At 49.9% G+C, this 23,858-nt stretch overlaps 1 protein-coding gene across 1 annotated transcript in view; it reads right to left on the bottom strand.

Moving 5' to 3' along the window:
* Positions 1 to 4,088: 4,088 nt before the first annotated feature.
* The window catches only part of C11H11orf58 (chromosome 11 C11orf58 homolog), a 33,159-nt gene continuing 13,389 nt past the window's right edge, over positions 4,089 to 23,858 (bottom strand). Inside the window, exons 4-5 of the mRNA XM_068261702.1 lie at positions 11,112 to 11,221; positions 4,089 to 4,793 (exon numbers count right to left, since the gene is read on the bottom strand). Of these exons, the coding sequence (XP_068117803.1) occupies positions 4,554 to 4,793; positions 11,112 to 11,221 (350 nt within the window). The 3' untranslated portion in view covers positions 4,089 to 4,553. The remainder of the gene's footprint in view (positions 4,794 to 11,111; positions 11,222 to 23,858) is intronic.

The raw sequence follows: 23,858 nt of genomic DNA, 5'->3' as shown, positions 1-23,858 counted from the left end.
AATGGATTGTTTTAAAATGTCCGTTTTGCATTAACTTGTTAAAGGACTATATAGAAATACGATAACAGAGGCGCCAAGTAGAAAATTAATTAAAATTGTTAAAAAAGGGGAAGTGGGTGGACTCACTTCCCTTCTGAAAAAAGGCCGGACAATGGAAAGATTACTTACAGTCTAAAGTAACATTTATTAGTAACTCCAAAAGTGCAACGCGTTTCACGGGTAACAGTCCCGCTTCTTCAGGCAAACGATTTTTGGAGGGTGCAAAATCAGGTCATGAACCAGGTAGAGCCCCTCTGTGCGTTGCACTTTTGGAGTTACTAATAAATGTTACTTGAGACTGTGTAATCTGTCCATTGTCCGGCCTTTTTTCAGAAGGGAAGTGAGTCCACCCACTTCCCCCTTTTTAACAATTTTAACTAATTTTATTCTACTTGGCACCTCTGTTATCGTATTTCAATATTATCTAGTCCACTCTTGGTGGAGGGGTGTATCCCCATTTTCTCCTATCTACGGAGAGCGACTTTTTAATCCTGAGCGGGGTCAGGTTACAATTCTCCCCGCCGGCCTGTCCAGTGGTTGCCTTTGTGGCGACCCGTCCTTGTAGGTATAATCATCTCATTTATTCACAACATATCTCTCCATATTAACATATTGCACCATATTGGGCTCTCGGTTTCTCCCCCATTTTTCAAGCTCGTTAACCTCTTGCCAACCGTGTCACGCCAGTAGGCATGGCCGCGGCGGCAGCCCCAGGACCGCCTAACGCCAATTGGCGTAAAGTCCTGGGACTCTGTTTTGCAGGAGATCGCGCGCAGGCTGCGCGCGCATCTCCTGCTTGGGGGGCGGAGCTCCGCCCCGCCTTCAGTCTCCGAGCGGCTATTGCCGCTCGGGAGACTGTTAGACGGCGTGATCGCCGTCTATTTACTCTGTGCAGCGCTGCGATCAGCAGCAGCGCTGCACTGGGGACAGCCGTGTGACACGGCTGTCCCCCTGGGGGACAAGAGAGCGATCGGCTCTCATAGGCAGAAGCCTATGACAGCCGATCGCCGTAATTGGCCGGCTGTGGGGAGGGAGGGAGCGAGGGAGGGAAGGGATTTAAAGGAAGAGGGTTTTTTTTTTAAAACAGCAACACAAATATTTATTAAAAAATAAATAAACATGGGGGGAGCGATCAGACCCCACCAACAGAGAGCTCTGTTGGTGGGGAGAAAAGGGGGGGGGGGGGGGGGAATCACTCGTGTGCTATGTTGTGCGGCCCTGCAGCTTGGCCTTAAAGCTGCAGTGGCCTTTTAAACTAAAAATTGCCTGGTCACTAGGGGGGTTTAGCCCTGCAGTCCTCAAGAGGTTAAAGGACTGCGGACCTGAGAGGAATATGGAGGCTGCAATATTTATTTCCTTTTAAACAATACCAGTTGCCTGGCAGTCCTGCTGACCTTTCGGCATCAGTGGTGTCTGAATCACACACCTGAAACAAGCATGGGGCGAAACCAGTCGGACTTCATAAACCTGCTATGCGTTTGCTTGTTCAGAGTCTGTGACTACAAGTATTAGAGGCAGAGGAGTAGCAGGACAGCCAGGCAATTTGTATTGTTTAAATGGAAGTAAATATGGCAGCCTCCATATCAGGGCTGTTCAGTTGTTCTTTAAAACGGGTATAAAACCACAACACCATCGACCGACATGTTTCGGACACACAATGGTCCTTACATCATAGCACAGGTTCTCGGTGTAAGGTGGCAGAGAGCGTGTGGGTTTGTGCTTTATATGGGCCTCACTTTACACCTGGATCTATGCTATGATTAAAGGGAACTGAAATGGGGCCACAACAAAAATATACATACCTGGGGCTTCCTCCAGCCCTCTCCGGCCTGATCGCTCCCACACCCTCCTCTTCTGACTTCCTGTTTGCCCACAAATGGCCTCGGAAAGTCCTCTGGTTCGGGGGCCAACTGCGCATGCACGGTCCAGCTACAAGCTTTCCCCGCATACACGCCGCCAGGCACAGAATGCTCCTGGCAATGGGAGCAAGACGGGGGAGCATGCCTCGCCGGCCTATGCCTGGCCGACTGGAGGATTTTCCAGGGCCAGTTGCGAGTGAACGGGGAGTCAGAAGAGGACGGCGTGGGAGCGATCAGACTGGAGGAAACCCTGGGTATGTATATTTTTTTTTTGTTGTAGCCCCATCTCAGGTACACTTTAACCACTTGATGACCACAGTGCTAACCCCCCCCTCCCTAAAGACCAAGCCATTTTTTGCAGTACCAGGCTGTGCAGGCTTTTCAGCCTCCTGCACAGCCCAGCTATAGAGCCCAGCGATCGGACTCACTTTTTTTTTTTTTTTTTTTTTTGTCCCTAAAGGGACATGCCGCCAGAGGGGTCCGATCACTGCGGCAGGTTTTTTTTCTTCTTCAGCCTCTATGAGGCTCTCTCTCTCTCTCCCTCCCCTCCAGTGTTGGTATTGAAACAGGATGGAGATCCGTCCTGTTCTGCCTCTCATAGGCATCAGCCTATGAGAGGACGGCGTTCCCCGGCCAATCAGAGGCCAGGAATCGCCGATCTCATACAACGCTGCCGCAGACCGCAGCGCTGTACAGTTGTAAACAAAGGGGATTTTTTTTCCCCCTTCGCTTACAAACAGCCTGTTAGCCGCAATCGGCAGGGAACTATCGCGCATTCGTTCCCTGGGAACTGCAGCCCCAGGACTTGACCCCAATTGGTGTTAGGCAGTCCTGGGGCTGCCGCCGCGGTCACGCCCATTGACGTGAGGCAGTCTTCAAGTAGTTAAAGCATATCCGAGGTGACATGAGCTAGATGTGGGTATGTACCGTGCCTAGCACACAAATAACTATGCTGTATTCCTTTTTCTGCCTGAAAGAGTTAAATATCAGGTATGTAAGTGGCTGACTCAGTTCTGACTCAGACAGGAAGTGACTACAGTGTGACCCTCACCGATAAGAAATTCCCCTTTTTATCTCTTTCTTGCTCTCAGAAGCCATTTTCTGCTAGGAAAGCGTTTTATAGTTGGAATTTCTTATCAGTGAGGGTCACACTGAGTCAGCCACTTACATACTTGATATTTAACTCTTTCAGGCAGAGAAAGAAAAAAAAGAACACAGCATAGTTATTTGTGTGCTAGGCACTATACATACCCATGTCTACCTCATCATGTCACTTCGGGTATCCTTTAACCACTTGCCGACCGCACGCTTATACCGTGCGTCGGCAAAGTGGCAGCTGCAGGACCAGCGACGCAGTACTGCGTCGCCAGCTGCAGGCTAATTAATCAGGAAGCAGCCGCTCGCGCGAGCGGCTGCTTCCTGTCAATTCACGGCGGGGGGCTCCGTGAATAGCCTGCGGGCCGCCGATGGCGGCTCGCAGGCTAAATGTAAACACAAGCGGAAATAGTCCGCTTTGTTTACATTTGTACGGCGCTGCTGCGCAGCAGCGCCGTAAGGCAGATCGGCGATCCCCGGCCAATCAGCGGCCGGGGATCGCCTCCATGTGACAGGGGACGTCCTGTCACTGGCTGCACAGGACGGATAGCGTCCTGTGCAGCCTCGATCGCCGGGGGGGCAGCAGGTAGGAGAGGGAGGGGGGAATTTCGCCGCGGAGGGGGGCTTTGAGATGCCCCCCCGCATCACCCAGCAGGCAGAAGAGATCAGACCCCCCCAGCACATCACCCCCATAGGGGGGAAAAAAGGGGGGCAATCTGATCTCTCTGCCTGCTACCTGATCTGTGCTGGGAGCTGCAGAGCCCACCCAGCACAGATCAGTAAAAACAGCGCTGGTCCTTAAGGGGGGGTAAAGGGTGGGTCATCAAGTGGTTAAGGACCAGTGTGTATCCCAAAAATGCCGGTAGATGGTATTTTAATAAAGATTTTTGCATACCCGTCATGCAGATCCTACCTTCACATGTACAGGCAATGTCCAATGCTAGCACTCCCTGACCACACTTACAGAACAATCAATGACAATCGTACTGGCCTGGCAGAGGTAAATCAGGCCTTTATGGAGGTCACAACACAGAAGTGGAATCTCCCCCCCCCCCCCCCCCCGACTCCATAAAGCAGACAGCGCTCCAGTCCTCATAAAGAAAAAAAAACAAATCCAGGTTTATTCAGCAACAGTAAAGGGGTTTCCCAGAGAAGAGAAATGGTGTTACACACAACATCCACAGGAAGTAAAAAGTAAAAGGTCAGCGCAGACATTCCATCATCTAAAACCAAGATAAACCTTCTCCCAGCAGGCGGGTCACACGGCATAAAGTCCTGTCCCCATTCCCAGCACTCCTCGGGGGCCGGATCAGATGTGTGCTCAGCCGTCCAATCAGCGGATCGCTTTCCCAGGATTTCCTTAGAGGAACACTTTCCAGGTAATCTCATGTACAAGGAAATCCTGAAGCTGTGGCATGCTGGTTGCTGCACAGTAGTTCTACTGACACAGGAGGGATGCAGTGCTGCTCCCCCACCCCCAGAGGATGACAGAGTGAACGCGGGGTGGGGTAGGGGCGATTTACCACTTGAGATCCGGGGCCCCTCTGACATGCGGGAAGGTTAGGAGCCGCTGGACTTCACAAACTGCATTTTGTAGTTACTTTTGCTTTGTTTGGATTCAGAGCTGCTTCCGTTATCACTGGAGGTCTTGTCTGCAGCCCTGGCTTCTGTGCTTGGAGGTTTCTCATGGTCACTAGTGGACTCTTCACTACTATCTTCACTGTAATCTTCCGATTGGCTGTCTGATTCGTCAGACTCTTCAGGTGGCGGTACTGGCGGCACCTCCTCCAAACCGCCAGGCTGAAATGACAACAAAAACTAATCAGCGCCACAAAATAAACACAGAAGACTTTACACCAATCAGACGATAGAATAAAAACTTAAATCACCACAGACACAGATTTCTCAAAGCATTCTACTGACCATAGATGGTGTACATAGCTGGAATCTCAAGAGACATCACCCATCAGAGTCCTCAAGAGATTGGAGAAACCTCACAGTTTACTGTTCATCTGCCACCAAATGCTCTCTGGATGCAATTAGTCCGACCAGACAAACTTGACACAATCTAATTTTCTTTTAAACAATAATGGCGGCCTCTATCCAATGACCTTTTCTTCAGAGTTTTCTCCTGTGAGAGAATGTTCCACCTTACCTAGAAAATAACCTTTCGGCACCTAACAGTTACCAAATATGAAAAAGTAGGTACAAAAATGAATAGCCAACTTGTTTAGAGAATTTTCTTGCTTGCTGGGGACTTAAGTATAAATCTATACCATTTCTTTCTCAGGTATACTTTATCTGGGGCATCCTCCAGCCTCCTGTAGACCATCTGCTTGATCACCAGTCTCTGGGGTTGCGCCATTGTCCACAGTCCTGGCCGTGCATGTCCCAATTGCACTTCTGTGGCCAGGAGCATTCTGCACATGCACAGCTTGCTAAGGCCAACTGCGTAGAACGCTCCTGGCAATGGAAGTGCGACCGGGGGATGCTTGCAAGCGGGACTGCACATGCACAGAGGAGCACGACTGAGTGCAAAAGGGGAATTTACCGGGCCACACTGCGGGACAACGAATCGGCCTGATCAGCAAACGATCTACAGGGGGCTGGAGGCAAGTATACATCTATACCATGTCTTCATCTCTGGTTACCTTTAAAAAGGGAAAACATTTCCTGTGAAAAAACTCTGGAGAAAGGGTAATTGAATTGGGTTTGACAAGTTTATTGAGCTTTTAGCACAGGTATAAAGATGCAGTTACATCTTGGCCTCCATCAAATGGTGTAGGCATACAAGGGTAAACCGTAAACAAAAAGACTGCTTCCTATAGTAGCAAACAAACAACAGTACCTTTCTGAAGTGTATGAGGGGACCCCAGCAGCTGGCCCAGGGCACTGGAGGGAACAATATTTCTATCAAATCAGGCTGCAATAAGCTATATAAAACCGACAATGAAGCTACAAACTGTTGGAAATCTGGATCCACGGCTCAATAAGTCCTATTTCCAGAAAAAAACAAACCCAGCTACTGCTTTTAGGCCTGTTAGGGAACGTCTGTAAAGATATATTTGTACCTAAACTGTTATAATATTATATTATATACAGAATATAGCCCAGCACCTTTATTACGCATACTGATGCTTTAATAGCCTCCTTGTGCCGGGAAGACCCCTAGATTGGCACCAGACACTCTTCGGATGCTGGCGAGTAAGCGGTTTAACCCTGCTGGACTTTCATCTATATTACATGGCGACGCAACCCTCCTTTATCCCCAGATAGCTTCATAGATGCTCCGACAACAGAGGCCAATATTGCCACATATGAAGCCTCTGCTTCAGCCGGGGTAAAGTTCCAAGTCAGAAAGGTGTGAGCACAATTAATAGAGAGCTCTCCCTTCCCGGACCCATAATGCACTTTTGTGGGAAAACCAATTTGCTCAGTAACAAAAGCACATTGTTTTAACCTATGGCATAAAAATACCTGCATCAGCTATATGACAGTAACTCCTTTAGGGATTTCAAAAACTCTAAGCAGAGATTGGTCTCCAACACTCCCTCTTTAGATATTCTTAACCAAGACATCCTAGAAGTGACATGTTTGTATGAATAGCTATGATGACTGTATAGCTATAACATACTGTACATGCTGTGGTTTGACCTGCCTGTATATTTAAAAAAAAAAGTGGGGGGCGGGGGGTTAAACGAAACAAGTATTTTTTTCTCTTAAAAATATGGAATGCGTGAGCCGCCTGCACAATAGACTTCCACTCAAGCTCCGCCAGAAATAGCAAGCAGCTACAGCGCGAGGGGCACACTGTTCAGGGACCCAGCAGTGAAAGTCAGTGTGCCTGCGTGATCCGCCATCAAGTCCTTGGCGGAGTTTCAGGAGTGCCAGCGCTGGATCGGGGATGCTAAGAGGGATGAGGGAAGCCTTATTAGTAGCAATAGGCTTCCCCCTCCTAAGGCAAGTACTCCCTAAGGGCACTTTTTTCACTACATGTACTCTTTAAACAGACAATGTGTTGGGACAGTCTAACTTTTAAGTATTAGTGTACCTCTGTTTTTTTTATGTACACCAGAGATGCATTTTAAACGAAACTTAAGATATAGTCTTAAATTAGAAATCAAAACTAGTTCTTGGTAAGAGTAAATGTAGAAGGTACAGACAGGAACTAAGAACATCTATCAGGCCCTAGGCAATGTAACTGTGGGTACATGTAAGAGTGATATGCAGATACTCTGCAGCGGAATGAGGGGATTCTTCCTCTATTACACATTCTTCATGTACAATCTGAACCAGGTTTATGGATGATAGACAACACCTCTGTGTTCAATGTGCACAACATCCTCAGTGTATTCCCTGCAGCTCTGCAGGTGTGCATATGTATAGTACAACCGTGTAACTTAATTTGTAGTCGCCAACCTCAAATTTAACATATCAAATTAGTTGATTTCATGAGCAAAGGGCATTAATTTGCATAAACGGAATTATTTGCATATCATTAAACATCCCTATTAGTGACACAACTACTGTATTTTTCACACAGGATACCACACACAGGCATGTGACACATGGGGACACCAAACCCATGGATGGGACACTGCGCACAGACACAGGAGTAAACCGCACACATCGCACACGTGGATGTAACACAGGGACCCCACGCACATGGATGGGACACAGTAATGTCCCAAAGTGAAGTTGGCACACCATCAGTTGTCTTGGGGTGCTTGGCAAAGTGGCATAGGCAGTGCCACAGCAGATACAGTTAATCGATATTACCAGCACACCGCAGTTTTATAATACGTACTTTATTGTGCCAGTTTCCACAAGTAAATCCAGGACTTACCTGTGGAAACTGGCACAATAAAGTGTGTATTATAAAAATGCGGTGTGCTGGTAATATCGATTAACTGGGTGGGACACAGGGTGACACCGCACACAAGGATGTGACACAGGGGGACGCCACACACAGGGATGGAACACCAACGCAGGCACAGGGACATGGGGACACCAGGGGACACAGGGGGGGCAGAGCATGTCACAGGGGGACACAAGAGGCACAAGGGAAAAGTTTTTTCCCTGGTTTTTGACCTCTAAACCTAGGTGCGTCTTGTAGTCCGGAGCATCTAATAGTCCGTAAAATACGGTACTCATCGGCTTTATTCTTAGAGCAGAGATGTTATACAGCAAAGTCTGCGTTATCCGGAACTCAGGCAACCGGAATTCTCTAACTGGCAAGCCTGAGAGGATAACTGGGACTATGATTTGGGGGTTTTGCTGGGCATTAAATACTCACCGAGTGTCCAGCGCCATCTTCTAACCTTCCTGTAGCGCCATGCAGCTTTCCCGCGTCTGTGCAGGGCTCCAGCTTGTCACCTAACCTGCAGGGAGGACCTCAGAAAGACGCTGCAAGCTGCAGGAAGGTTAGAAGAGGGTGCAGGACACTTAGTAAGTATTTTATTTTGCATAGCGGGAAGGTTAGTTCTTTTTCCTCAGGTTGCTGAAGCAACCGGCATGCACATGTATCAGTCACCAGGCAATCCCTGCCAGTGCCGGATACCGGGGACTCTGATGTGTACACAGGATTCTTTTATATACAGCAGATACAGTGTCACAATAAGATATGTATATCTGACTTTAAAGAGGAACTTCAGCCTAAACAATCATACTGTCATTAAGTTACATTAGTGATGTTAAAGTGTACCAGAGCTGTACAATTAAAAAAACATTTTATACATACCTGGGGCTTCCTCCAGCCCCATCTGCTGCGATCGCTCCCACACCGCCAACCTCCTCTGCCCGCAGCTTCGGGAACCTGGTCCCCGCACTTCCATCAGTCGGAGCCAGTCTGGCGTAAGAAGTGCGCCCTCTACGTATCTCTACAGCAGCTGCTGGTGAAATACGCAAACCGCGCACTTCTCCTGCGTAGCTGGCCGAGACGGACGTCAGTGATGGGACCCGGTTCCCGAAGCTGCGGGCAAGCGGAGGATGGAGGCAAGGGAGCGATCGCAGCAGATGGGGCTGGAGGAAGCTCCATGTATGCATAACATCTTTTTAATTTTACAGCTCTGAGTCCCTTTAATTAAAATTGATAGGTAATATAATCACAAACATTTGCCTGTTCTTTTAAAACAGGGTGGGTAAGAGATTTCATGGGGGTAGACATCTTTTTGGTTGAAAGGAGGTGACAAGAACTGTCCTGTGCCCTAATCACCCATCCCAGCTGCACACGCTAGGCTTCAAATGCAAAATTAAAACAAAAACAAATGTGCGCCAAAACAGCAGGAGAACAACATCAGAAACCCCATCATGCTTTGCACAGCATCAGGGGAAAAATGCCCAGGCAGATTTCTTTGATGGGGCGGAGCTTAGCTTCTGTGCAGCTAAAAATGAGGCTTGGGTAAGAAAAACAGATGCTGTGAAACTGTTAAACACCAAGCCTTTTCAGTGCTGCTGAGTAGATTTTTAGTCTGGAGGTTCACTTTAAAAATACGGTGACTGCTTTATTGCAGCAGCACAAACCTGAATCAATTTTATTGGAATTCCATGTGAAACACCAATACAAAATGGTGTACACGTAAGAAGTGGAACAAAAATCATACATGATTCCAAACATTGAAGAAAAAAAAAAAAAAAAATCAGACTCAGCCACCCGAGTCAATACTTTGTAGAACCACCTTTTGCTGCAATTACAGCTGCCAGTCTTTTAGGGTATGTTTCTATCAGCTTTGCACATCTAGAGACTGAAATCCTTGCCCTTTCTTTGCAAAAGAGCTCAAGCTCAGTCAGATTAGATGGACAGCGTTTGTGACCAGCAGTTTTCAGATCTTGCCACAGATTCTCGATTGGATTTAGATCTGGACTTTGACTAGGCCATTCTAACACATGGATATGTTTTGTTTTAAACCATTGTTGCCCTGGCTTTATGTTTAGGGTCGTTGTCCTGCTAGAAGGTGAACATCCGCCCCAGTCTCAAGTCTTTTGCAGACTCCAAGAGATTTTCTTCCAAGATTTCCCTGTATTTGGCTCCATCCATCTTCCCATCAACTCTGACCAGCTTCCCTGTCGCTGCTGAACAGATGCACTCCCTGAGCATGATGCTGCCACCATATTTGACAGTGGGGATGGTGTGTTCAGAGTGATGTGTAGTGTTAGTTTTTTGCCACACATAGCGTTTTGCATTTTGGCCAAAAAGTTCCATTTTGGTCTCATCTGACCAGAGCACCTTCTTCCACATGTTTGCTGTGTCCCCCACATGGCTTGTGGCAAACTGCAAATGGGACTTCTTATGCTTTTCTGTTAACATGGCTTTCCTCTTGCCAGTCTTCCATGAAGGCCAACTTTGTGTAGTGCACAACTAGTAGTGCCATACTCCTTCCATTTCTGAATGATCGCTTGAACAGTGCTCTGTGGGATGTTCAAGGCTTTGGAAATCCTTTTGTAGCCTAAGCCTGCTTTAAATTTCTCAATAACTTTATCCCTGACCTGTCTGGTGTGTTCTTTGGACTTCATGGTGTTGTTGCTCCCAATATTCTCTTAGACAACCACTGAGGCAGTCGCAGAGCAGCTGTATTTGTACTGACATTAGATTACACACAGGTGCACTTGATTTAGTCACTAGCACTCATCAGGCAATGTCTATGGGCAACAGACTGCACTCAGACCAAAGGGGGCTGAATAATTATGCACACACCACTTTGCAGTTATTTATTTGTAAAAAATGTTTGGAATCATGTATGATTTTTGTTCCACATCTCCCGTGTACACCACTTTGTATCGGTCTTTCACGTGGGATTCCAATAAAATTGATTTATGTTTGTGGCAGTAATGTGACAAAATGTGGAAAACGTCAAGGGGGCAGAATACATACGTATGTGCGCGATGATGAATATTATCTAAGCAATACATCAGTTTACCATATTTTCTTTTTTAAATTACAGTTTTAATTTATTAGGTGCATTATTTTTCCCGAATCAGAGTGCCCAAAAATTGCTCTGAATTCACAGCCCTGATCAGAACATCAGGTTTTTGCCCCTTTAAATGAATGTACTGTGTATGTAAACCTCTTACACACTGATACATATGCTGGGTTACTCAATACAATGGTCATGCAGTTACCTCGCTGAAGCCCAATCCGCAGTGCCGGCGGTTACGGCCGGACGTTGTGCTGTCCATACTCTGCTGGTATTGGTGCTCTAACTCATCATTCATCTTGCGGTCCTCGTCTCCTGTGAAAGGGAGAACACAGCTTATATATATATATATATATGACATGTTTACTCAGGGCCGGTGCTATCATATAGGTAACCTAGGCAATTGCCCCAGGGCCCCCAACCTGGCTTCCAAGGCCCTCCAACTCAACTATCCTCCCCGAGGCCACTGCAGAGTCTTTGGTCGACCCACCTGTCCCAGCAGACACACTCCTCTATGAGTCCTTGGCTTCCAGTCTTCATCCACCGCTGGCTGCATCTGTGACCCCGCGGCATGTTATTACGTAATAACATGCGCGGGGTCCCGGAGGATAGGCGCAGCTGTGAGGATGAAGTCAGGAGTGCACGGAGCCATGGAGCAGTAGATGAGTGTGCCTGCCAAGACAGGTGGTGAGCCGCTACTTGGCCAAAGACTCTGCAAGGGCCCCATCAATGTCCAATCTGTCCCCATCACTGTCAGCTCCGGTACAGCCAGCATCTCCACTGATGTGGGACTCCCTCCTCTGTGAGGAATGAGTGTCGCTTCAGTGAACTCAGCAGTGGAGTGTGAAGGGACACAGCTATCTTACTATCTATCTAGCTTATACTACTATCTAATGAACCAGTGAGATAGACTGAGAAAAAGGAAATGTCTGGTTATTGTACAAAGCCGTGTACTGTTGTCATGGTTTTCATTAAGTTTCCTAAGTTACAGCAGTTTCACACTGAAGTTGAAAAAGAATATTTAGTGGCATTCAGTTACAAAATCATTTGTTGTGATAATAGGTTATAAAGATTTTTTGTTCTTAAAAGGAGGGTCCTAGCAAATTTAAAAAAAAAAAAAAAAAAAAAAAAAAAAAAAAAACAATCTACTTACCTGGTGCTTCCTCCAGCCCCTGGCAGCCATCCTGTGCCCTCGCCGCAGCTCCACTTTCAGCTGGTGGCCCCTCCAGTGCAGATGCTGAACTCTCCAGGCATCTACTCCTCGAGAGCCGCTCTCGGTCACATGGTCTGGAGTGTACTGTGCAGGCGCAGTAGTACAGTCAGGGGCTGGAGGAAGCCCCGGGTATTTATTTAGCCAATTGGAGTGGACGCAGCGGCAGCCCCAGGACCACTCAACGCCAATTGGTGTGAAGTCCTAGGGGTGGAGATTGCAGGGGAATGCGCACGCAGATGCGCGCGCAACCCTGCTTGAATGACTGAGCTCCGCTCCATCATCAGCCTTCCAGCAGCGATCGCCGCTAGGAGACTGTTAGACGCCGAAACCGCTGTCTATTTACATGGTACAGCGATGCGATCTACGGCAGCGATGTACGGGGGACAGCCGTGTGACACAGCTGTCCCCCTGAGACCTACAAGAGTGATCTGCAGTCATAGGCTGAAGCCTATGACAGCCAATCGGTGTCATTGGCTGGTGGGGGGAGGGAGGATGAAGGGAAGGAGGCTGAGGGGGAAAAAAAAAAAAAAAGGAAAAATTTAAAAATGAATATGTATAAAACGGGAAAAAAATGAAACAAACATGCCGCAGCAATCAGAGCCCACCAACAGAAAACTCTGTTGGTGGGCAAGAAAGGGGGGTGGTTCTCTTGTGTGCCCAGTTGTACGGCCCTGCAGCGAGGCCTTAAAGCTGCCGTGGCCTAATTTAAAAAAAAAAAAATAGCCTGGTCACTAAGGGGGTATAAGCCTACAGTCCTTAAAGGAGTTGTCAGGCGATGTTAAATAAAATAAACGCTACTTACCGGGGGCTTCCTCCAGCCCCAAGCTCCCAGGACCACCTTAGCCGCATCTCTGCAAGCAGACGTTTGCCGGAGCTCCGACCCGGTCCCCGGCGATGACGTCAGAACTACTGCGCCTGTGCAGTCCGCTCTGGCCCACGTGGCGGTGATTGACAGCGCCGATCGCGGAGGCGCAGTACAGAGCGACCTCCAGGTCGCTCTGACGTCATCGCCGGGGACCGGGTCGGAGCTCCGGCAAACGGCTGCTTGCAGAGATGCTGAGAGGGAGGTCCTGGGAGCTTGGGGCTGGAGGAAGCCCCTGGTAAGTAGCGTTTATTTTATTTAACATTGCCTGACACTCCAGTGAAAATAATGTAATAAAAAAGTGCTTCATTTTTACAATAATTATGTATAAATGATTTAGTCAGTCTTTTAAATCCCTGATTTACATTCTGACATTTATTACATGGTGACATTTTTACTGCTGGCAGGTGATGTAGCTGCTGCATGCTTTTTTGGCAGTTGGAAACAGCTGTAAACAGTTATTTCCCACAATACAACAAGGTTCACAGACAGGAAACTGCCAGGAGTACCACGGTCCTCAGAGTTTCTTGTGGGAGGGGTTTCATCACAATATCAGTCATGTAGCACCCCCTGATGGTCTGTTTGTGAAAAGGAATAGATTTCTCATGTAAAAGGGGGTATCAGCTACTGATTGGGATCAAGTTCAATTCTTGGTCGGAGTTTCTCTTTAAGTGGTTAAAGAACAACTGAGTTAAGTGGTATATGGAGGCCGCCATATTTATTTCCTTTTAATCAATACTAGTTCCCTGGCTATCAATCCTGCTGATCCTCTGCCTCCAATACGTTTCACAATAGACCCTGAACAAACATGCAGCAGATCAGGTGTTTCTGACAAGATTAGCTGCATGCTTGACTCAGACACTACTGCAGCAGGACCCCAGGCAACTGATATCTCTTAAAAGGGAATAAATATAGCAGCCTCCATATAGCCCTCACTTCAGGTGTCCTTTAAGTGGAGTAAGCCCGTAAGCACAAGCTAAATGAGTCAAGGAGATGAGCAGAGACAGATTACTTGCATCTTCAAGGATAAAGGTTATCTTTACAATTAGTTGTCTGGGAAACAATATTGTTTAAGTAGTGTGAACAGGCTGTGTACAGCACCACCCTCACCTTGCTTTCACAAAGCAGCTTGGAGACTATATGGGCATCTCAGATTTGTCTTCATGCAATAAACACAGGGCCGGTTCTAGTAACAATCCGAGAGCCCCCCTGACAGACCCTCTCCCCTAAAGTAGCATTAGAGCCCCTTTGTTGTTGCAATGCCCTTTATGCTGGCCTCCTAAACAAGGACCTGTACTGCCTGCAATTAGTGCAGAATGCTGCTGCCAGATTGCTAACAAACCAGCCTCGCCACTGTCACATTACACCGATCCTTCGCTCACTGCACTGGCTACCAGTAGAATAATCTTCAAAATTGGACTGCTGACATTCAAATCCCTGCACAAGTTGGGCACTGGATACATGAAGGACTTAGTGAAGCTGTACCACACCTCACAACCTCATATCAGCAGGTTCCATAAATTTGGTCACTCCCAGAGTGCACCTCAAAACCTTTGGAGACAGAGCTTTCTATCATGCTGCCCCTACTCTTTGGAATACGCTACCATACCCAGTAAAGACGGTCCCTTCCCTGGAGTTATTTAAAGCCAGAATGAAAAGCCACCTGTTTAGCGTAGCATTTCAGCACTAATAGAATTCTTCCTCTGTACCACAATTTACCATTCAACCAATTATTGGTCTGAGCCATGCTTATGCGCTTTGAGTCCTATGGGAGAAAAGCACTTTACAAATATTTGTTGTTGTTGACTGCAGGGCATACACTGCAGTCACAGCCAAATACTGTATCTGTGTAACTGCTTACACCCTTCGCAGGAAAACACAATTGCTATTATCTTGGCTGTTTTGGGCCAAAAATCAGCAAAGTTCAGCAACTATAACCAACAGCTTCCTGCTTAGATGTCACTGTGACATGCGGTGACCCCACACAGCAACGGAAATGGAAGAATTGAAGATATATTTGGCATTGTAAAAAAATAAAAATATTTTCCAGTTTGTTTTTTTTTTGTTTTTTTTTTTAGGGAAAAGTTGGGGGGTATACACGTATATACACGAGTATATACTGTATATTTTGTACCTGAAGACAACTGTTTATATCTCTGAAAAGTTGTAACTTGAGTTTGTAAGCAGGGGACTGTCTTTTAGTTAACCCATTAGCAGCTTCAGCAGAGTTCTCATTTGAGAGGAGTGCGCTGCTTTGGACCTCAGTCCGCAGAACTCGCCGTGCTGTAAATTCTTGGAATGCTTTGATCTCTCTCTACTAGCAGAAAATTTAGAAAGTGAAAGCCGAAGTCCTCTGTTATTGCCTCACACTGCCCGCTAGTGACAAGTGGCCATAAATGCACATTACAGCAGTACTAATTAGAAGCAAAGGAAATATAATAAATAATTAAAAAATGTGCTAAAATAAATTGGCCTGGAGCAATAGAAAGCCTCTAAATAAACTGGGTGCTAAACGGATGAAAGAGTTTATAAATCATAATATAATAGAATCTCCTGATAGTAAACCTCTGGTTATAGTAAACTCAGTTCCCACGTCCCACCAATGTGCCTGTATGAGCTGCTCTGTATGACCAATTCTGATACAAATTAAAGAACACATTTGAGCAATAAAAAATAAAATAAAAAAAATAAAAAACCTACTTACCCAGGGATTCATCCAGCCCCTGGCAGCCGACATGTCCCTCACCGGAGCTTCAGTGTCCCAGGACCCCCTCTATTGGAGATGCCGACCTCGCCAGGTCGGTATAGTCTATGCCCGCACGTGGCCGAGCTGCTTGTGCAAGAAGATGCTGACCTGGCAAGGTCATCATCTTCAACAAAGGGTATCCCGGGACACTTGAGCTGCGGTGAGGGACATATCGGCTGCCAGGGGCTGGATGAAGCCCCGGGTAAGTCTTTTTTTATTGCTCGGACCTGTCCTTTAACTACTTCGCCAGGTGAAGTTTACTATACAGAGATTCTACTATAAACACCACAGGAAAAAGACTTGTAAAACAAAGATGACGTGCTGTGTTAGGCCAGATGCAAGAGGTGGATGCAGAACACAGGAGGTCAGATGCAGGAGGAGGATGCAGAACACAGGTGGTCAGTTGCAGGAGGAGGATGCAGAACACAGGTGGTCAGTTGCAGGAGGAGGATGCAGAACACAGGTGGTCAGTTGCAGAAGGAGGATGCAGAACACAGGTGGTCAGTTGCAGGGGGTGGATGCAGAACACAGGTGGTCAGTTGCAGGAGGAGGATGCAGAACACAGGTGGTCAGTTGCAGGAGGAGGATGCAGAACACAGGTGGTCAGTTGCAGGAGGAGGATGCAGAACACAGGTGGTCAGTTGCAGGAGGAGGATGCAGAACACAGGTGGTCAGTTGCAGAAGGAGGATGCAGAACACAGGTGGTCAGTTGCAGGGGGTGGATGCAGAACACAGGTGGTCAGTTGCAGGAGGAGGATGCAGAACACAGGTGGTCAGTTGCAGGAGGAGGATGCAGAACACAGGTGGTCAGTTGCAGAAGGAGGATGCAGAACACAGGTGGTCAGATGCAAGAGGTGGATGCAGAACACAGGTGGTCAGATGCAAGAGGAGGATGCAGAACACAGGTGGTCAGATGCAAGAGGAGGATGCAGAACACAGGTGGTCAGATGCAAGAGGAGGATGCAGAGCACAGGTGGTCAGATGCAAGAGGAGGATGCAGAGCACAGGTGGTCAGATGCAGGTGGAGGATGCAGAGCACAGGTGGTCAGATGCAGGAGGAGGATGCAGAGGACAGGTGGTCAGTTGCAGGAGGAGGATGCAGAGCACAGGTGGTCAGTTGCAGGAGGAGGATGCAGAGCACAGGTGGTCAGTTGCAGGAGGAGGATGCAGAGCACAGGTGGTCAGTTGCAGGAGGAGGATGCAGAGCACAGGTGGTCAGTTGCAGGAGGAGGATGCAGAGCACAGGTGGTCAGTTGCAGGAGGAGGATGCAGAGCACAGGTGGTCAGTTGCAGGAGGAGGATGCAGAGCACAGGTGGTCAGTTGCAGGAGGAGGATGCAGAGCACAGGTGGTCAGTTGCAGGAGGAGGATGCAGAGCACAGGTGGTCAGTTGCAGGAGGAGGATGCAGAGCACAGGTGGTCAGTTGCAGGAGGAGGATGCAGAGCACAGGTGGTCAGTTGCAGGAGGAGGATGCAGAGCACAGGTGGTCAGTTGCAGGAGGAGGATGCAGAGCACAGGTGGTCAGTTGCAGGAGGAGGATGCAGAGCACAGGTGGTCAGTTGCAGGAGGAGGATGCAGAGCACAGGTGGTCAGTTGCAGGAGGAGGATGCAGAGCACAGGTGGTCAGTTGCAGGAGGAGGATGCAGAGCACAGGTGGTCAGTTGCAGGAGGAGGATGCAGAGCACAGGTGGTCAGTTGCAGGAGGAGGATGCAGAGCACAGGTGGTCAGTTGCAGGAGGAGGATGCAGAGCACAGGTGGTCAGTTGCAGGAGGAGGATGCAGAGCACAGGTGGTCAGTTGCAGGAGGAGGATGCAGAGCACAGGTGGTCAGTTGCAGGAGGAGGATGCAGAGCACAGGTGGTCAGTTGCAGGAGGAGGATGCAGAGCACAGGTGGTCAGTTGCAGGAGGAGGATGCAGAGCACAGGTGGTCAGTTGCAGGAGGAGGATGCAGAGCACAGGTGGTCAGTTGCAGGAGGAGGATGCAGAGCACAGGTGGTCAGTTGCAGGAGGAGGATGCAGAGCACAGGTGGTCAGTTGCAGGAGGAGGATGCAGAGCACAGGTGGTCAGTTGCAGGAGGAGGATGCAGAGCACAGGTGGTCAGTTGCAGGAGGAGGATGCAGAGCACAGGTGGTCAGTTGCAGGAGGAGGATGCAGAGCACAGGTGGTCAGTTGCAGGAGGAGGATGCAGAGCACAGGTGGTCAGTTGCAGGAGGAGGATGCAGAGCACAGGTGGTCAGTTGCAGGAGGAGGATGCAGAGCACAGGTGGTCAGTTGCAGGAGGAGGATGCAGAGCACAGGTGGTCAGTTGCAGGAGGAGGATGCAGAGCACAGGTGGTCAGTTGCAGGAGGAGGATGCAGAGCACAGGTGGTCAGTTGCAGGAGGAGGATGCAGAGCACAGGTGGTCAGTTGCAGGAGGAGGATGCAGAGCACAGGTGGTCAGTTGCAGGAGGAGGATGCAGAGCACAGGTGGTCAGTTGCAGGAGGAGGATGCAGAGCACAGGTGGTCAGTTGCAGGAGGAGGATGCAGAGCACAGGTGGTCAGTTGCAGGAGGAGGATGCAGAACACAGGTGGTCAGTTGCAGGAGGAGGATGCAGAGCACAGGTGGCCAGTTGCAGGAGGAGGATGCAGAACACAGGTGGTCAGTTGCAGGAGGTGGATGCAGAACACAGGTGGTCAGTTGCAGGAGGTGGATGCAGAACACAGGTGGTCAGATGCAAGGAGGAGGATGCAGAACACAGGAGGTCAGATGCAGGAGGAGGATGCAGAACACAGGTGGTCAGATGCAAGAGGAGGATGCAGAACACAGGTGGTCAGATGCAAGAGGAGGATGCAGAACACAGGTGGTCAGTTGCAGGAGGAGGATGCAGAACACAGGTGGTCAGATGCAAGAGGAGGATGCAGAACACAGGTGGTCAGATGCAAGAGGAGGATGCAGAACACAGGTGGTCAGATGCAAGAGGAGGATGCAGAACACAGGTGGTCAGATGCAAGAGGAGGATGCAGAACACAGGTGGTCAGATTGCAGGAGGAGGATGCAGAACACAGGTGGTCAGATGCAAGAGGAGGATGCAGAACACAGGTGGTCAGATGCAGGGGGAGGATGCAGAACACAGGTGGTCAGATGCAGGTGGAGGATGCAGAACACAGGTGGTCAGTTGCAGGTGGAGGATGCAGAACACAGGTGGTCAGTTGCAGGTGGAGGATGCAGAACACAGGTGGTCAGTTGCAGGTGGAGGATGCAGAACACAGGTGGTCAGTTGCAGGTGGAGGATGCAGAACACAGGTGGTCAGATGCAGGAGGAGGATGCAGAACACAGGTGGTCAGATGCAGGTGGAGGATGCAGAACACAGGTGGTCAGATGCAAGAGGAGGATGCAGAACACAGGTGGTCAGATGCAAGAGGAGGATGCAGAACACAGGTGGTCAGATGCAGGTGGAGGATGCAGAACACAGGTGGTCAGTTGCAGGAGGAGGATGCAGAACACAGGTGGTCAGTTGCAGGAGGAGGATGCAGAACACAGGTGGTCAGTTGCAGGAGGAGGATGCAGAACACAGGTGGTCAGTTGCAGGAGGTGGATGCAGAACACAGGAGGTCAGTTGCAGGAGGTGGATGCAGAACACAGGTGGTCAGTTGCAGGAGGTGGATGCAGAACACAGGTGGTCAGTTGCAGGAGGTGGATGCAGAACACAGGTGGTCAGTTGCAGGAGGTGGATGCAGAACACAGGTGGTACCAGTGAGCACGTGAATGCAGAACACAGGGGTGACAGTGCAGGAGGTGGATGCAGAACACAGGGGTCGTGAGCTCGTGAATCTCTGGAGGAGGTGGATGCAGATCCACCAGGTGGTACCAGTTAGCAGTCGGTGGAACTCTCTTTTTTTTTATTTTTTTTTTTTTTTTTTGGTTTTTTTTTATTTTTAGAACACAGGAGGTCAGTTGCAGGAGGTGGATGCAGAACACAGGCGGTCAGTTGCAGGAGGAGGATGCAAAACACAGGCGGTCAGATGCAAGAGGAGGATGCAGAACACAGGCGGTCAGATGCAAGAGGAGGATGCAGAACACAGGAGGTCAGTTGCAGGAGGTGGATGCAGAACACAGGTGGTCAGATGCAAGAGGAGGATGCAAAACACAGGTGGTCAGATGCAAGAGGAGGATGCAGAACACAGGTGGTCAGATGCAAGAGGAGGATGCAGAACACAGGTGGTCAGATGCAAGAGGAGGATGCAGAACACAGGTGGTCAGTTGCAGGAGGAGGATGCAGAACACAGGTGGTCAGTTGCAGGGGGAGGATGCAGAACACAGGTGGTCAGTTGCAAGAGGAGGATGCAGAACACAGGTGGTCAGATGCAAGAGGAGGATGCAGAACACAGGTGGTCAGATGCAGGTGGAGGATGCAGAACACAGGTGGTCAGATGCAAGAGGAGGATGCAGAACACAGGTGGTCAGATGCAGGTGGAGGATGCAGAACACAGGTGGTCAGATGCAGGTGGAGGATGCAGAACACAGGTGGTCAGTTGCAGGTGGAGGATGCAGAACACAGGTGGTCAGTTGCAGGTGGAGGATGCAGAACACAGGTGGTCAGTTGCAGGTGGAGGATGCAGAACACAGGTGGTCAGTTGCAGGTGGAGGATGCAGAACACAGGTGGTCAGATGCAAGAGGAGGATGCAGAACACAGGTGGTCAGATGCAAGAGGAGGATGCAGAACACAGGTGGTCAGATGCAAGAGGAGGATGCAGAACACAGGTGGTCAGATGCAAGAGGAGGATGCAGAACACAGGTGGTCAGATGCAAGAGGAGGATGCAGAACACAGGTGGTCAGATGCAAGAGGAGGATGCAGAACACAGGTGGTCAGATGCAGGTGGAGGATGCAGAACACAGGTGGTCAGTTGCAGGAGGAGGATGCAGAACACAGGTGGTCAGTTGCAGGAGGTGGATGCAGAACACAGGAGGTCAGTTGCAGGAGGTGGATGCAGAACACAGGAGGTCAGTTGCAGGAGGTGGATGCAGAACACAGGTGGTCAGTTGCAGGAGGTGGATGCAGAACACAGGTGGTCAGTTGCAGGAGGTGGATGCAGAACACAGGTGGTCAGTTGCAGGAGGTGGATGCAGAACACAGGTGGTCAGTTGCAGGAGGTGGATGCAGAACACAGGAGGTCAGTTGCAGGAGGTGGATGCAGAACACAGGCGGTCAGTTGCAGGAGGAGGATGCAAAACACAGGCGGTCAGATGCAAGAGGAGGATGCAGAACACAGGCGGTCAGATGCAAGAGGAGGATGCAGAACACAGGAGGTCAGTTGCAGGAGGTGGATGCAGAACACAGGTGGTCAGATGCAAGAGGAGGATGCAGAACACAGGTGGTCAGATGCAAGAGGAGGATGCAGAACACAGGTGGTCAGATGCAAGAGGAGGATGCAGAACACAGGTGGTCAGATGCAAGAGGAGGATGCAGAACACAGGTGGTCAGTTGCAGGAGGAGGATGCAGAACACAGGTGGTCAGTTGCAGGGGAGGATGCAGAACACAGGTGGTCAGTTGCAAGAGGAGGATGCAGAACACAGGTGGTCAGATGCAGGTGGAGGATGCAGAACACAGGTGGTCAGATGCAAGAGGAGGATGCAGAACACAGGTGGTCAGATGCAGGTGGAGGATGCAGAACACAGGTGGTCAGATGCAGGTGGAGGATGCAGAACACAGGTGGTCAGTTGCAGGTGGAGGATGCAGAACACAGGTGGTCAGTTGCAGGTGGAGGATGCAGAACACAGGTGGTCAGTTGCAGGTGGAGGATGCAGAACACAGGTGGTCAGATGCAAGAGGAGGATGCAGAACACAGGTGGTCAGATGCAAGAGGAGGATGCAGAACACAGGTGGTCAGATGCAAGAGGAGGATGCAGAACACAGGTGGTCAGATGCAAGAGGAGGATGCAGAACACAGGTGGTCAGATGCAAGAGGAGGATGCAGAACACAGGTGGTCAGATGCAGGTGGAGGATGCAGAACACAGGTGGTCAGTTGCAGGAGGAGGATGCAGAACACAGGTGGTCAGTTGCAGGAGGAGGATGCAGAACACAGGTGGTCAGTTGCAGGAGGAGGATGCAGAACACAGGTGGCCAGTTGCAGGAGGAGGATGCAGAACACAGGTGGTCAGTTGCAGGAGGTGGATGCAGAACACAGGAGGTCAGTTGCAGGAGGTGGATGCAGAACACAGGAGGTCAGTTGCAGGAGGTGGATGCAGAACACAGGTGGTCAGTTGCAGGAGGTGGATGCAGAACACAGGTGGTCAGTTGCAGGAGGTGGATGCAGAACACAGGTGGTCAGTTGCAGGAGGTGGATGCAGAACACAGGTGGTCAGTTGCAGGAGGTGGATGCAGAACACAGGAGGTCAGTTGCAGGAGGTGGATGCAGAACACAGGCGGTCAGTTGCAGGAGGAGGATGCAGAACACAGGAGGTCAGATGCAGGAGGAGGATGCAGAACACAGGAGGTCAGATGCAGGAGGAGGATGCAGAACACAGGAGGTCAGATGCAGGAGGTCAGATGCAGAACGCAGGAGGTCAGATGCAGGAGGAGGATGCAGAACGCAGGAGGTCAGATGCAGGAGGAGGATGCAGAACGCAGGTGGTCAGATGCAGGAGGAGGATGCAGAACGCAGGTGGTCAGATGCAGGAGGAGGATGCAGAACGCAGGAGGTCAGATGCAGGAGGAGGATGCAGAACGCAGGAGGTCAGATGCAGGAGGAGGATGCAGAACGCAGGAGGTCAGATGGAGGATGCAGAACACAGGAGGTCAGATGCAGGAGGAGGATGCAGAACACAGGTGGTCAGATGCAGAACACAGGTGGTCAGTTGCAGGAGGAGGATGCAGAACACAGGAGGTCAGATGCAGGAGGAGGATGCAGAACACAGGTCAGATGCAGGTGGTCAGATGCAGGACGCAGGTGGTCAGATGCAGGAGGTCAGATGCAGGAGGTCAGATGCAGGAGGTCAGATGCAGGAGGTCAGATGCAGGAGGTCAGATGCAGGAGGTCAGATGCAGGAGGTCAGATGCAGGAGGTCAGATGCAGGAGGTCAGATGCAGGAGGTCAGATGCAGGAGGTCAGATGCAGGAGGTCAGATGCAGGAGGTCAGATGCAGGAGGTCAGATGCAGGAGGTCAGATGCAGGAGGTCAGATGCAGGAGGTCAGATGCAGAACACAGGAGGTCAGTTGCAGGAGGTGGATGCAGAACACAGGAGGTCAGTTGCAGGAGGTGGATGCAGAACACAGGAGGTCAGTTGCAGGAGGTGGATGCAGAACACAGGAGGTCAGTTGCAGGAGGTGGATGCAGAACACAGGAGGTCAGTTGCAGGGGGAGGATGCAGAACACAGGTGGTCAGTTGCAGGGGGAGGATGCAGAACACAGGTGGTCAGTTGCAGGAGGAGGATGCAGAACACAGGTGGTCAGTTGCAGGAGGAGGATGCAGAACACAGGTGGTCAGTTGCAGGAGGAGGATGCAGAACACAGGTGGTCAGTTGCAGGAGGAGGATGCAGAACACAGGTGGTCAGTTGCAGGAGGAGGATGCAGAACACAGGTGGTCAGTTGCAGGAGGAGGATGCAGAACACAGGTGGTCAGTTGCAGGAGGAGGATGCAGAACACAGGTGGTCAGTTGCAGGAGGAGGATGCAGAACACAGGTGGTCAGTTGCAGGAGGAGGATGCAGAACACAGGTGGTCAGTTGCAGGAGGAGGATGCAGAACACAGGTGGTCAGTTGCAGGAGGAGGATGCAGAACACAGGTGGTCAGTTGCAGGAGGAGGATGCAGAACACAGGTGGTCAGTTGCAGGAGGAGGATGCAGAACACAGGTGGTCAGTTGCAGGAGGTGGATGCAGAACACAGGTGGTCAGTTGCAGGAGGTGGATGCAGAACACAGGTGGTCAGTTGCAGGAGGTGGATGCAGAACACAGGTGGTCAGTTGCAGGAGGTGGATGCAGAACACAGGTGGTCAGTTGCAGGAGGTGGATGCAGAACACAGGTGGTCAGTTGCAGGAGGTGGATGCAGAACACAGGTGGTCAGTTGCAGGAGGTGGATGCAGAACACAGGTGGTCAGTTGCAGGAGGTGGATGCAGAACACAGGTGGTCAGTTGCAGGAGG

The sequence above is a fragment of the Hyperolius riggenbachi genome, chromosome 11 (genome assembly GCF_040937935.1).
Source record: "Hyperolius riggenbachi isolate aHypRig1 chromosome 11, aHypRig1.pri, whole genome shotgun sequence".
Classification (NCBI taxonomy): domain Eukaryota; kingdom Metazoa; phylum Chordata; class Amphibia; order Anura; family Hyperoliidae; genus Hyperolius; species Hyperolius riggenbachi.
Note: the sequence above shows the minus strand (reverse complement) of the source record. Positions and strands in the feature narration are given on the sequence as shown.